Consider the following 15,297-nt stretch of genomic DNA (forward strand, 5'->3'; position numbering starts at 1 on the left):
GGACATGAGTCTAAAAAATGTGTAAGTCTATTTTCAGCGATTTTCACTCTTTTATAATCATTCTCACATTTCTGTCTTATAATTTTTCTTTTATTATATTAATTTTCGACAATGTCGCCATTCTCATTATTTATTTCCCCAATCCGTTTATTGTCCCTCCGTTTTTTAGTTGTTTTATCACATCTCGCACATTTCCCATCAAAGTTCCAACCAAAACCTGCTTGAAATTGTGTATTTAAAAACATTTTGTTGTTTAATTTTTCTAACTGCAATTTAATTTCAGACAATCTATATTCTTCATCTAAACTTCTGCTGGGGGTCGTCTGGACGTCGACATACTCACACATTAATTTATTATAGCACTCATTTCTCTGCTGGTGAAGTTCTTTACATTTACGTTTAAAAAAGACCTATATTTGCTCTTTAAAAACATGCCACCATTCTGTATCAGATCTAGTTAAAACCTTCAAGCTCTTTATTCTCTCCACCTCATTAACTAATTCTAAAAGCACATTACTCTGTTTTAGACACTGTGTGTTGAGTTTCCAGTAGCCTCTGTCTTCAACAACACCCAGATTCATTTTTACATTCACTCCCAAATGATCTGACTCCACCAGGTATTCAGTCTTGTAGCTGATGACTCTTGTTTCTAATGAACTGTTTACATAAATCCGGTCAATGTGTGTTTTCACTGTGTTACTGATGCGTGTGAAGCTGAGATCATTTGGAAATTTTTCTCTAAACGTGTTTTTCATGTTGCACATCACACAGACTGATTTGAGCAGTTTCTCCTCTCTGGTGAGCTCCATGTTTTTCATTGGGATTCTGTCTCTGATGTCTGTGATGGTGTTAAAATCACCACAGAGCACTACATGGAAACCAACACACAGTAGTTCATACAGCTTATTAAAAATCCTCATTTTCCCCGCCCTGTCAGGAGGAGTATACACATTAATGATTCTCATTTTCAGATTTTTAAAATAACAATCGCTCATAATAATTCTACTGGCACTACTGCTGCTGGTGGTGTCGCTGCTGGATGTGGAGCTGGATGTGGAGGTGGTCTCCTCCTCCTCCTCCTCCTCCTCCTCCTCCTCCTGGGCTTGGCCTCATCCACTCCTCATGCACTTCTGTAGACTTCAACAAACTAACTTGCAGTAAAAGTTTGTAGTGTCTGAATGCCCTTCTTATGAGAGCGACTGGGTTTCTATTGGCTAAAATGTGACGGCCTCCAACATCCAATCGCATTAGCACCGTTCAACTCTAGGGTCCGCCCACCGCTCTTCTCCAAGCATCCCGCTTCTCCCCCACCCCGTTGTGCTGCAGCCTGTGTGTGTGTGTGTGTGTGAGAGTGAGAGTGAGGTGTATTTAGAAGAATAGTTTTATAAAAGAAGGTAAAAACACTCGTAAACTTCTATAAGTATAAGCTGAGGTCTGAAGTCCTCTGTGTTATCTGTCCTGCAGGATTTGAAATGTTTACGTTAAGGGCCCCCCTGGTACAAAAGGCCCCCTGGTCCAAAGGTCTATCTCTTAGTTCCACATAGATGAGATCAATTTAAAAAGGGCCATATGTTCAGTTTGCTTTTTCAACAACAAGCACCCTATATAAACAGTTGGATATTCTGTTCTGGAGGGGGCACAATTGGCACGGATCCTCTCTCAGGTACTTTATAGTGCTTGATATGATACCATTTTACTTTGTAATAAACATCTTATGCAAGTAATGCGGTGTCAGCGGAGACTTCTTCAGCATTTTCACATCATCGCTACTTAATAAACAACAAGAGAGAGAAAGAGAGAGAGAGAGACAAAGAAACAAAGAGAGAGATATCAAAACAAAGAAGGCAAGAAAGAAATGTATGTACGTCCATGTTTTCCTAATGGTAACTGGATCATTATGCCGAGCCTGGTGCTTTTTCTTTTATAATATCACTTCTGTCTAGTAATGACCAGCGCGAAGAAAAATCAAGCTCTTTGAGTAGAAAATGCGAATGGCTCTTAGAAGAGCCGTTTTTGAGTCTGGGAAACAGGGACATGAAAGTAAACAGCACATTTACTTCTTGGGGGTGGCCTTTTCGCAGCTTTGGGCTCCTTAAGCAAAATGGGAAACAACCTCAAGCTTCATCTAATCCTAATTAGATGTACCCTAACTTCTCTGTGACGCTACTGTGAAATAACCTCAAGCTCTGTCTATCTATAATTGGCTTTACTCTAACTTCTTCATAACCCTAGTGGGAAATAATTCCACGATATTTCCAACCCCAATTAGCTTTACACCAACTTTTCTTTAAGCCTAATGGGAAATTACCCCAAGCCTCTTCTAAACCTCCTTAGCTTTACCCTAACTTCTCCATAACCATATTGGGAAATAACCCTAAGCGTCTTCTGTCCCTAATTAGATTTACCCTAACTACTCTGTAACCCTAGTAGGAAATACCCCAAGCTCATTCTAACCCTGCTAGAAAATTAAACCTAACCTCTTTCTGAGCCTAATTTAAGCTCATGCTGTAGTTAGAGTAAAATTTCCTTACAGCTAGGCCTCTGGCATAGCATGTAGTTAATGTAAGTAATAGTACATTTACAGCTTATGGTTTATGGTAAAGTTAGATAAAGTGAAAGTAGATTCAGGGCAAAAACATTGGCTGTTGCTGTTGCCTTGGGCCTAAACTGTGATTCATGTCACACAAGGTTTTGGGAAAGATGTGTCTGATGAGGGGAGGGCAAGTGAAGGGAGGTATTTGGAAAGTCATTAAGCTTGTGACATATTTAGAATGAGTATAAGTTGGATTGGAGCTAGACCATAGACTTATGATTTAGTCTGAGTATTAGTTTAGGCTAAATCAAAGACTAGCTTTGTACCTGATTTTAATTCTTCAGCTTCAACATAAGTCTAATGGAGCTCAGATCTCAGTTCACTCACTCTTACTCCATCACAAGTTGAGGGCCTGTCCTAAGCTTACCTTGACATTCTTTAACTGCAGCTCAATAGCTACTGTTACTCACTCTAACTTCACCACAATCCTAGGAAAAAGGCTGTGAATCTTCTATCACTTACTCTATCTATATATTAAGCCTGAGGCCTAGCTGGAAAGCTCATATGCTCCTCTTACTTCTTCAGAAGACTAAGGCCTTGTCCAACCCTCAGGCTGTCTATATGATAAGCCTGTGGCCTACCTGGAAGGCTACCTTTGCTTACTCTAGCTTCTGATAGCCTAAGACCTATAATGCAAACAGAGTAAGTAACAGGAGCTATAGAGCTAGGCCTTTGGTTTATGCTTTACTCTAACTTCCTCATAAACCCAAGGCCTTGCTCTAAAACGTCTGTTACTGATTTCGCTACAATAAAGGCATGTGGTCTAGCTGAAAGCCTTCTTTTGCTTACTCTGACTTCATCTTAAGCCTAAGGCCTAGCCATATACCTACTCTGACATTCTCCAACTTCACTATAAACCAAAGGCTTAGCTCTAAGTCTACTATTTATCACTCTAACTACATGATAAGCCCAAGGCCTAGCTGTAAGGCTAATATGGCCTACTCTAATTACAGCATGAGCTTAAAGTCTAGTTCAGTACCTGATTTTAATTCTCCAGTAAGTCTACTGGAGTGTTATACATGTACTGTACACAGACATTTTTGAAATTACCAATTTTGTTTCTAGAAAACAGCAAAAATAAGTTAATATCAACCTGACATGCAGAAACAGAGGAATCTCCTCATCTTTTTTATGCCTTTCAACTTTTGATGAAGCTGAAATTAGCTTCTTTTTCGCCATTATCTTGTTTGAATTGCTTCACTATTTAAGACAGAATTTGAACAAGAAGCTGGCAGATAGGAAGCAACTTCAGCCTCGTTCAGCTCTCTCCACCGTTGAAATGCCTCACTGATGTAAACACAACTCTTCACCCATGCCTGATCTAGGTATTTCTTTCTCAGTTGTTGTTCATCAGATCTTCTCCTCTTTAGCTGTTTCTTAGCCATCTCTCCTTCTTGAGAATGTGTGGACTTCGGTACTTAGCCCCTCCTCATCCCCCTGTCCTGTGCACGAGCACGAGCTTGAACGCCCCATGTTGCTGTGATTGGCTGCAATGGTGTTGTGTGGCTCAGTCCGAGACAGTTTGTTTATTTCCCAGAGCTGTGTACCAACACTGGATTTTTTCCAGCGTGCACGTAGAACAGACAGCTAACAGACCGTGAGGGATATTTGCTAAATTTGACAAAAAGTGTATTAGATTAAAATTGCTTACGGGACCTTTAATTAACCATTAAAGCTATTGCATTTTTTTATTTTCTCCAAAACCTGTGTTGTAGTTACTAAACAGGCCCCCTTTCAAGGCCTCCAATTTTTAGCCCAAAGTTGAACACTTGCTATTACCCAGTCAGACTCAATACGGGTGGGATTTACAATAACGACCGTTCCGCCTGGTTCCGTGATCTCGTGGTTCCAGCGTGAAGCCGCCTCAGGCCAGGCGGTGGCGCTAATTCTGCATAACTTTCTCCAACTGCACTAAAGCGGAGAAGCAGAAGATTGTGTTGTGGTCAGTAGACCACGCCTCCGCGCTCATACAGTGAGTAATATAGAGGATCAGAAACAAGAGCTGAACTGTTGAAGGTAGGAAGCTGTCCGACACTTTAACACTCACTGTTCTTCATTCACTCTCAGACAAACAGCTGGAGACACATTTGAGTTTTGAAAATAAGATTTGATGGGTTTAAAATAGATTCGCCAACACAGAAGCAGCTTCACTCAGACGTGGCTGAGTGATGTTATGCTACATAAGTGCTCATCAGAAGGCTGTATGTACCAGATGGTTAACTAGTAAACAAGGCGATGCTTGTTGTTCATAGAGAACGTCACCGTAAAAAAGAAAGCGTGGAGATCTGGACCATACGGGTCCCGCCTTTTATGTATAAAAGCACACAGATCTAATAGAAGCGAGTCAGTTTTTTTACATTCACTTTTAAGTTTACCGTTTTTCACTCGTGTTAAAGGTTCAAGGTCGAGTTATACGTCACATCGTGTGTCTACTTGTTTGTGTCTCCTAGAATCCTGTGTTTACTCACTGTAGCCTAAATCTGTTCGAGCGCAGTTTACAAGTGAGAAAACTGTCATTTCCCAGTTTCCGACACCAATAATTTGGTTGAAAAAGTTTTCCCAAATATGTCTGGCATAATGCTGTTATTTCTAGTGGATGAAAATGATTTTTTTTTGTTTGTTTTCCAGCCAAACAAGCTTTGTAAATATTGGGTTATCTCATGTGTTTCTGTTCTTTTGTGCACTAATGTTATCTTCATTTTTGAACAAACTGTGAACATAAGTCCTTTATGTGCATTACTGTCTGCTCCATTGACAGTTTGTGAACACAGGTCTTATAAAAAATATTGAACATGCTTTAGTAAGTGCAGAAATATTGACTGATTTGCTGATGTCATCCAAGATGGGAATAATATATGTGCACATGTGATGAAAAAAATAGTAGTTTGTTCTAAAATAAGATGAAGTACTTCCTAGGAGCTTGTCTTGTCTGGGTGGGGGTGCTATGGTGGCTGAATAGTCCCTTTTTGGTAATTTAACACAGCATAACTAAGATAAAAATTTAGGAATGTATGAAAACATATATTCATAATTTCTGTGATGTGATATACCCCAAAACTAAAAAGAGAAGACCATAAAAACATGAAAAAGGAAACATTAAAAGAATGCCTAAAATAGAGAAAAATAATTTCAGCAGGTCAGCATGTTCGCACAAACACACATAACCTTGAACGCAAAGGCTTAACTAAGACAAAAGCTTAAAGAAAATCATCAGGCTAAAACTGAGAGAGAGAGAGAGAGTCGCAACCAAGATCTCTTTTTGCCCAGGGTCTGGACATTTAGAAGTAACTCTAATATTATGTATACTATTTGCCCTAATAACTGTCTGTAATCTAATATCTTCAAAAAGAATTAGAAGAATCAAAGAATTTCAACAAAAATGAAACAGGATAAAAAGGAATGAAAAAAGACTTCAGCTGCTGAGTTCTTGTGAAAGGAAGGAAAAGGCCTTCGCTTTATTGAGCAGCAAATGGCAAGATGATTCCCGGTCAACCACAATGCAAAGAACATCTCAAAACATCCCTTTTTATTCCCCTCTGGGGTGATGAAGTAATCTCCCCACCCCATTTACACAATTCCATACCATTTAAGTCCCCATGATGTCCAAACTTTACACCTTTTTTGGTAACCTTTAAACCCAAATGCATATGTTTTAAAACCCACTCTGGTCTGACTCTTACCAGATTGTTCTCTCCTTACAGGGGGCCCTCTTGCGCAGCTCTCCATAGGGCCATCTCACACAACCCTCCATATATGTACAAGAGTGTACCTCAGCTATAACTTAAACTGTCATCTGGTACAGCTCCCTTCTGTGGGCGCAGAAACTCTTTCCCTGTTAGAGAGTCTGCTGCATACAGTCCATAGTGTGCTTCCCTATATTACCTTACTAGGAGGGCTCTCTAGTCAGCCAATATTTAGTTTATTGATTACTGATCAGGGAATGTTTTATTCAGTCTTTTCCATCAAGAGAAAGAAGTGGTGGGGGTGAGAGCACCCGCAGGTGTTATCCCCACCTAACAGAGACTTGGTCAAAGCAGCTATAGCTTTATGCAAATTATATGTAAATTAGACATACTCTACATGTACAAACCTAAGCTATTATAATGCAGACTTGGAAGGGCTCAGAAACAAAACTGAAAACGGTGTCATTGGTGAGATTCAGTCAACAAAGACAGAGTCCCTCATGCTTATCTTAATGACGTCAGCCAGAGTCACCCATGAATGCTAACAGAATGGTAAATATGCATTAAGCTGTTAGAAGTCCTCAGAAATGGGTGACTTCAGTCTTATCTAAGCGTTTTATTTGTTACCATACGAAAAACAGTCATTTTTACAAACATTTTATATAATGGACTGGTTTTAATTGATGCTGATATATTACACAAAGAAGAATATTTGATCCAACTTAACTAACTCAAGAGTAAGCTGAACTTGAAAAAGAAGGGTATTGCAGGCTAATTTCAATTTGCAGTTCAGGCTGCTGGTGTGTTTGGTAGGATAGATTGGAGATAGGCATATACAAGTCCTTATGTTATGTCACAGCATCCTTCACAAGGAACATGTCACAGGCCTCATAGAGACACAAAAGCCAAAGAAGTGTTATTCCTAGGTATAAGAAATATGTTCTTAAACAAAATATAGAATAAAGCTGTTTATAAACCACAGCAATAAACTACTTCAAAATGCTTATCATTTCCAAAACATAACCTGATTACATGACTGCTGATACAACTTCATCACTGTACACAGCTAGCTGGCTTGTTAGCATACTAAAGGCTACACGGTTAACAAGAGCAAAAATAAAGACAATAAACCATGGTTCTACTCCAAGTTTATAGCCAGACAAAGCAATTACTTGCATGCATTAAGTACATTGTGCTCAAACTTTTGAACATTTTTCATTGCGAAGTTAGCCAATTAGCTCACTGAGGCCGAGAGCAAGTGTGTGCCATTTGAATAATCCGCTACTCACTGTCGCCTCCTCCCTTTCTGTAGTGAGTTGGCCACTTGTGTAATGTAGGTGTCAAGCACAACCAAGTTGTTAGTCAAAGTAGGCACGGGTAAGTTAAAAGAGAATTAAAACGGGCCTAAATAAACTGGCAAAACTCGAGCAGATAACATAACTGAATTGTGATGGGAATTAGCTGTAGCTTGTAACTGTAAGATTTTAATACCAGGACTGAAAATACTGTAGTACAGATATGACATTGGATAACTAAATAGCCAATCAAGTTAACAATGAAGGGAGTCTAGTATGTAAGAGAGAGTTAAAGAAAAAAAAAAAAGAAAAACATATTCAAAGTTGTCAACAGGGCTGTTGCAGCAGCAGGAGGGGGCGGAGGATGGGCTGGCATGCAAAATGGCTATTTTAAAAACAGAATCAGTCTTATATCTTTAAATTAGGCTAGCTTAATTCATTTTAAGGTAGTAAATTTTGGATTTATATATGTATAAGAATGTCCCTTTATGGTCAGAGAACTCTCGTCCAGGCATGATCTCTCGCAATTTTTGCATAATCTCCTGACTGTGATTTTGTGCTGACCATCATCATTCAAACTAGTTCTTCTACACAAAATTAAAAATTTGAAGCAATGGAACTCTATTGCTGTAGAACAGTATTGTTGTATGGCTACAGACAAATATTAATAACACCAGGCGCTTTATTTACAAGTATGGCACTGTTTATCTGAACATTGGATTTTCCATTATTTCCATGGCAATTCAGCATGTTTTAAAGGAAATGATGGCTCATTGATAGGGAAATTGTGTGCAGACAAGCTGACAAAGGATCCCTATTCAGTCTGTTTCCCAAAAAATATGATTAAATACTGCACATAGTAGACAATGATTTCGATCTGTTCTATGGCTTTTGGCTTCATTTGCACTACAGCTTGCCATGGGAAAAAAAATAGTAATACAATAAGTACATCCCCAATTCCAAAAAAGTTGGGACGCTGCATAAAATGTAAATAAAGATAAATAAAAAAAGAATGGAATGATTTGCAAATCTCATAAACTCATATTTTATTCACAGTAGAACAGAGAACACATATTAAATGTTGAAAGTGAGACATTTTACCATTTCATTAAAAATTGTAACTCATTTAGAACTTGATGGCAAGTTTTTTGGAATTGGGGTTGTAGAATAAAGAATAAGAAAGAATAATAAAGAGCTGATATGAATATGTGAATATCTATACATATGCAGATATGAATATCTATACATATGCAAGTCTGAGCAGACATATAATAATAATTATATACAGAACATTCCAAAATGATATGAACATCTGTAAAAAATTAACATTTGTACAGTTGTGCAAATAAGCATTTTTATACAGGAGTTATATAGTAATACACTAAAGGAGGCAAATTAGGTTCAGTTCAAAGTGTGAGGTGTCTAATGTGGTTAATGAGCACTACATTTCTGGAAATAAAGCTGTTGGCATGTCTGGTTGTGCTGATTTCAATGGCCTTGAATTTTTGACCAGAGGGGAGTGGCTGGAAGAGCTAATGTTCAGGATGAGCTGTTATTTTGCCAGCATGCTCCACCACTCTGCCATTGTAGGTGTCCTGCAGCATTGGCAGACTACATCTAATCATCTTCTCCACCGTTCCAATTACTCACTGGGGTCTGGCTCATTCTTGTAAGATGGAACCAAACCAGGTGGTTATGGATGATGTGAGAATGGATTCGATGATTGCTGTGCAGAACTGGATCATCAGGCTCTGCGACATGTTAGATTTCAGCTGTCTCAGGAAGATTTTCTTGGCTATGGAGACCATGTTCTTCAGGTTTCTGGATATGGCTGTTTTGAGGAACTCCACAGTGAAAACCACAGAGCAGTATATGTTGAGTGGGGGCAGGGAGGGGTAGTGATTTTGTAAACAGTTACAAAATCATAATTATTGACAAAAGAAGTCAAAATTAAACATGCTTTGAAAACATAGATGCAAGCTAGACTTGAATAACATCTTTTACTTGAACAACATTTTTTGAAAGTTACCAACTTGCATTTCCCCATTATAAAGCCATTTCATCTGACAGTATTTTGCCAAGATTGAACAAGTTCAATGACCATGAATTGCACAGAAATGGAAACATCCTTCTTAGAGAAAGCTAACTTTAGTCAGGACATCTCTGCTCGTTACATGTAGTAGCTAAGAGCCCATTAACACCTTGCATTAACATTTGTTTTCGGTCATCACATAACATTTCAAATGTACGTCATTGCATGAAAAGCCAGGTGTAAACACCCCCAGGACGCATTGTGATTTGATTATAATCAGATCACTCAAACCACATTCAGACATGGTCAAAGACGGATCTTGACCGCATTTTGTGTAATGGAATGCGTTTTTGTTATTTGTATACAGTTATGTAAGCAGAAATGCATCTGCCCATCAGCGTATGTGCTTTTTCTGTGGAAAAAAGTACAGTAAGATCTTATATGGTCATAGTGGGGGCGGATTTTAGTGAAAAGTGTGAATGGAATCTAGCCAAAGTTTATCCAGATATGCTTTGACCACAAAACACATGTTAATGCAAAGTGCAAACAGGCTCATATTTTGGGTGCTGTATTAAGTACAATATGTAACGAGCTCACTGGCATCTCACATTTATAACAACCAAACTAATAGACTACATAAAGTCTAACAATGAGCAGAGAAGAAGAATGTCTGACCTGACTTTTTCATTCTTCTCTTTTTTTTCTGCTCACTTTCTTGCTATCTCCCTTTCCTCTTGTTACCCATGATCCAAATTGCGTTCATGTAGTATCAGCAGCAAAGTTGGGTCAAAGCGTGTTGCTTTTTGTGAGACAGACTAAGAAAAATTGCTTGACAATTTTGAAATGGGTTGATTGGTTGGCTGCCAAAGTATTACGTATACGTTAGAAATGTATTACATGAAATGGTTATGTATATGCTGCCTGATGTCTGAAACATTGTTTTACAATAGTTTTGCAAATAGATTTTGGCTTAAAGCATTTTTTAAATATTTATGGTGGAGAGGAACACGCAGGATGTCGTAAAGCAAAATAGTACTCTATGAATGTTAGTTCCCTGTGAAAAAGAAAACTTATGTTTCAAATTTTTACTATTTTACCATCATCAGAAATATATATATATATATGTACACATGTAGGTTTAGTGGTGGTTTAGGATCATATATAAATTGGCTATTTTTGTGCCCTCTGTTTCCTTTTACCACCACTGTTAAGAAATCAGTAAGTTTCTCTACAGTGAATGATTTGACATGTAATCCAATAACTTTGGTTACATCGCAACCATTGAACAATGCAGACAAATTGAAAAATCAGTTTAATTCCCCTTTAATCACATCTTATTAACAATACCCAACCATCTTAAATCCTTTATATTAATGTCACTCACGATTGCCAAAAAGGTACTGTACAGAATTGGATAGACAGAACCCAAATCTCCATGAAGCCTCATCTCAACCTCCTTACAGAACATTCCAACCTGAAATGAGTCACAGCAGGTCTAAATAAGTAAATAACACTGAATCATTTGAGGAAACCTACAATATGTTCCTCATTCTACACTGTCTCTGTGAAGCACTTATAACTTTTATATTTACCCACATCATGGTGACATTGTGTAAAAAGGTAAAGAAAAAACACCTCCCACAAACAGCAAACCTTTTTTACACTCTTCAGGTTCTCTTGTTGTTGTTGATGTGTCCGATCTTATTCGCGAAGGGCCTGTGTGTCTGCAGGTTTTTTACTCCAACAAAGCAGGAGGTCACCTGATGAAACATTTGAAGACTAAGACCAGCTGATTAAAGAAGTAGAGACAGGTGTGCTCAAACTTGTTTGGAGTGAAAACCTGCAGCTACACCGGCCCTTTGTGGATAAGATTGGACAACCTAAGCAGAAAGTGGATTTCCAATGTGGGCATGGCTCTGACTAAAGAATAACAACACAACTTTAGTGGTCTCTATGTCTGTTTGAAGAGTTTTGAGTAGTTGGGTGATTGGCTTTTCCACATCAAATGGAAGTTTATTCTTTCTTTACACTTTCTGCCAGTTGACATAAGTGAAGCATCCATGATTTGAATCAAACTACTTTTGTTGCATTGCACACTGAGTTTAGATTTTCTTTTCTCTTTCTCCAGAAATGAACGATGTCCTGTTTCAAGTCTTCTCCTGCACTTTCCTACCCAGCTTAAATGTGCTTCCATAAACACATCAGGACATTCCACTAAGAGGAATGTTAAGCTGTCGAAGCAGGTGATATAAATGAATATGGCGTCTAGAGAATCTTTAAGTTTTCAGCAAACATCATCTGGTACCCTCCACATGAACACATCACATAGACAAACACAGAAACGCAGCAAGGAGAGAACTCACTATTGCTTAGAGTGTGGAAAGAGTTTTTCTCAACAGTCTCATCTCAAAATACACCAGCGCTTTCACACCGGAGAGAGGCCCTATCACTGCTCAGTGTGTGGAAAGAGTTTTACTGTACAGAGTAATTACCAACAACACCACCGCATTCACACAGGAGAGAAGCCGTATCACTGCTTAGAGTGTGGAAAGAGTTTTAGTCGTCAGAGTAATCTCCAAGAGCACCAGCGCATTCACGCTGGGGAGAAGCCATATCAGTGCTTTGAGTGTGGAAAGAGTTTTAATCGTCACAGTCATCTCCAAAAACACCAGCGCATTCACACAGGAGAGAAGCCGTATCACTGCTCAGAATGTGGGAAGAGTTTTAGTCATCAGAGTCATCTTCAACAACACCAGCGCATTCACACAGGAGAGAAGCCGTATCACTGTTCAGTGTGTGGGAAGAGTTTTAATCAACAGGGTCATCTCCAGGAACACCAGCGCATTCACACAGGAGAGAAGCCGTATTACTGCTCAGATTGTGGGAAGAGTTTTAATCGACAAAGTAGTTTTCAAGAACACCAGCGCATTCACACAGGAGAGAAGCCTTATTACTGCTCAGAGTGTGGGAAGAGTTTCAGGCATTCAAAAACTATGACAAAACACAAGTGCACTAAGAGCATGGTGGAACTGGGCAGTAATGAGTGTAACCTTAACACATTCCAGGAGTAAAGGTCTCCAGAGAATGGTGCTTCCAGCCCAGATTTCAAATTGTTTTTAGGGAAAAACCACATGTTGTTTAACCCTATTTCTAAAACATGAGCATAAAATAAAATATTATAGCGTCCTCCATGGGTTCTGTATTTCAAAGGAAGCTCAAGGGGCGTGGCATGCAATATAACACCTGCACACGCCCCACTTCTTGTTGAAAAATGGATATTTTGTTGTCGTTGTTATTAATGTTGTTTGTTAGTTGATGATGTATTCATGTATTGGCTGTGTTTCATTGTGTTCTGTTGTGGGTTACTTAGTGTGATTCAGTGTTCACCATCAGTGAGTGTTGTATGACTTTTGTTGACCTTCCCTGCTATTTTCCCTGTGAGTGTACAGTTATTTTAGAAATCTAAAAGAGCATAGTTTCCTCTGTTAGAGTTAAAAGCAGTTTTCCTCTCTTGTATTCTGTGTGCCAAGAATAAAGCTTTGGTATGAATATGAGCTTAGAGTTGTCTAAGCTTCCTTGTGCACCCCCACGCTACAATGTCATTTACTGTGGTGAACACCAAATGAAGCTGACAGCTCATACGGCCATACAGGTGTATGCAGCTCATACAGGTGTGGTACTTCAGATTCCCTCAAAATTAGTTTAATTTGTACTATATGTTGAAACCTATCAAAAAGCTCAACATTCAATAATATGTTTACTTTTCAATTTAGCATATCTAATCTACTATCATGTTTCTGTTGCAGTGATAGATGTTTTGACAAACACATAATCCCTCTTTTTCCCCTTTGAGTCCTACGCATTAACTAGTTGATGCTAGCAATGAAAGTGCCACTTTGTCTTCCTTTTTAATCTTCAGATGTTTTCTGTATGCTGTATGCTTTGAGTATTCTTATTGGGGACTGCTGCAAAGGAGATATGACTCTGAAGACTGCGAAGTTTTGTTTGTGCTGGGCAAAACTGAACAGCTTTGTAAAAGAGACAGTAGTATGAAGGACTACAAGACAAGCTCAGACATATACTGATGACCTCTCCTCCTGGTGTATGCATGCCTGTTCTACGTGGCATAAAGTTGCATACAGGCCAGACTACAACTCTTCCATGAATTTTCCGTTACTGTTTCAAATATGTGAAGGACTTATGTTGATGTTCTTTGTGATGCTTGGAAAGTGATTGTTCCTTGAGAAGTGTGCTGTGACATGAAAAGGAGATTCATGCCCATCTTCACTCTATCCTACCAGACATGGAGGCAGCCTATGGTATAGGAGTTGGAAGAGGGTATTTTCATCATTGTAGAACTGGGTGAAAGTTGACAAATAGGGGTGTACAAGGACTCTTTCTTACATCGTTATGATGCAGACGATGGACGCTATCTTTGTTGACTAAATCTCACAAATGACACTGTGTTCTCTTATGTTCCTGAAACAATCTCAAGTTATAAGAGTTTTGATTTGTAATGTTCATTTAACATGTGCATGCAATTCTATATGGAGATTGTCTAATAAACATATAATTTGCATAAAGGTCTAACTACTTTGACCAAGTCTGTGTTAACAACAAACTCTCTTTCTCTCTCTTGATATCTATCTTTCTTTATCTCTCTCTCTCTCTCTCTCTCTCTCTCAGTCTCTCTCTCTCTCTCTCGCTTTTGCTCTCCCTCACCACTTAGTTCACTAAGTATTTTACACATACAAGGAATTTGTCTTGGTGAGTGCACACAGGTAAGATACTGAATAGACTAGATGGAGAAAATGAATAAAAAGAATAAATAATAAGAGATTCGATATAGAAGAGCTAAAACGAAAGGATCTAAAGAGATGAATGTGAATATATGAAATGTGAATAAGCACGTATGTAGAGAGCCTGAAAAAGTAAACTATTATTATAATTAATCATTTAAGAACTTCAAGTTTATGATTCAGATTATTTAAATCTACATTGTATAGACAGTATAATCAAATCTATTATTATGGTGAATGAGGTATGTAAGGAATATCTGAAACATTTTCAGGCACACAGTACATCTCATCTTTAGTTGTAGGCAAAAGAAAAATAAGAAAACAACATCTATAAGTTTAAAAACTAAGTTTAATGTTCACTTAATTAAAAAATACTACAGTTAACGACACGCTTGTCTTTATGCTTTTTTATGTCCGACTTTTTTCATCTGAAAGGCAGCCTGTTCATCTAAATCCTGAATTTAAAATTCAGAAATTTAAAACCTGGATTAATGTTAATTAAGTTTAATTCTACATTTATTTAATCTGGATTGGTGCAACTCAACCCCCATTATTTCTAATTTCTGATCACTAAACCCTTCCATTGGTACATCAGAGTTTTACATCAGTTAGTATATTTACATCTTTTTATATCTCTTAGGGTAGTTTGCATGATCTCCCTGTGTCTGCATCAGTTTCCTCCCCCCAGTCCAAAGACATGCAGCCAGGCCAACTGGATACACTAAATTGCCTCTATGTGTGAGTGTGTGTGTGAATGCATATGTCTGTGTGTCTGCCCTGCGATGGACTGGCGACCTGTCCATGGTGTATGCTTACATCCACCCAATGACCGCTGGGATAAGCTCCAGCGCACCAACCCCACTAAATCATTAAATAAACTTAAATATGTTCAACA

The 15,297-nt window shown here is 38.4% G+C and overlaps 1 protein-coding gene across 1 annotated transcript; it reads left to right on the forward strand.

Moving 5' to 3' along the window:
• The first annotated feature begins 4,525 nt into the window (after positions 1 to 4,525).
• On the forward strand, positions 4,526 to 13,157 carry LOC118827258 (gastrula zinc finger protein XlCGF49.1-like). The gene is made up of 2 exons (XM_036598550.1): positions 4,526 to 4,609; positions 11,732 to 13,157. Exon 2 carries the CDS (start codon positions 11,856 to 11,858, stop codon positions 12,672 to 12,674), a length of 819 nt encoding a protein of 272 aa, XP_036454443.1. The 5' UTR covers positions 4,526 to 4,609; positions 11,732 to 11,855; the 3' UTR covers positions 12,675 to 13,157.
• The last annotated feature ends 2,140 nt before the right edge of the window (positions 13,158 to 15,297 follow it).

The sequence above is a fragment of the Colossoma macropomum genome, unplaced genomic scaffold, assembly GCF_904425465.1.
Source record: "Colossoma macropomum unplaced genomic scaffold, Colossoma_macropomum, whole genome shotgun sequence".
Taxonomy (NCBI): domain Eukaryota; kingdom Metazoa; phylum Chordata; class Actinopteri; order Characiformes; family Serrasalmidae; genus Colossoma; species Colossoma macropomum.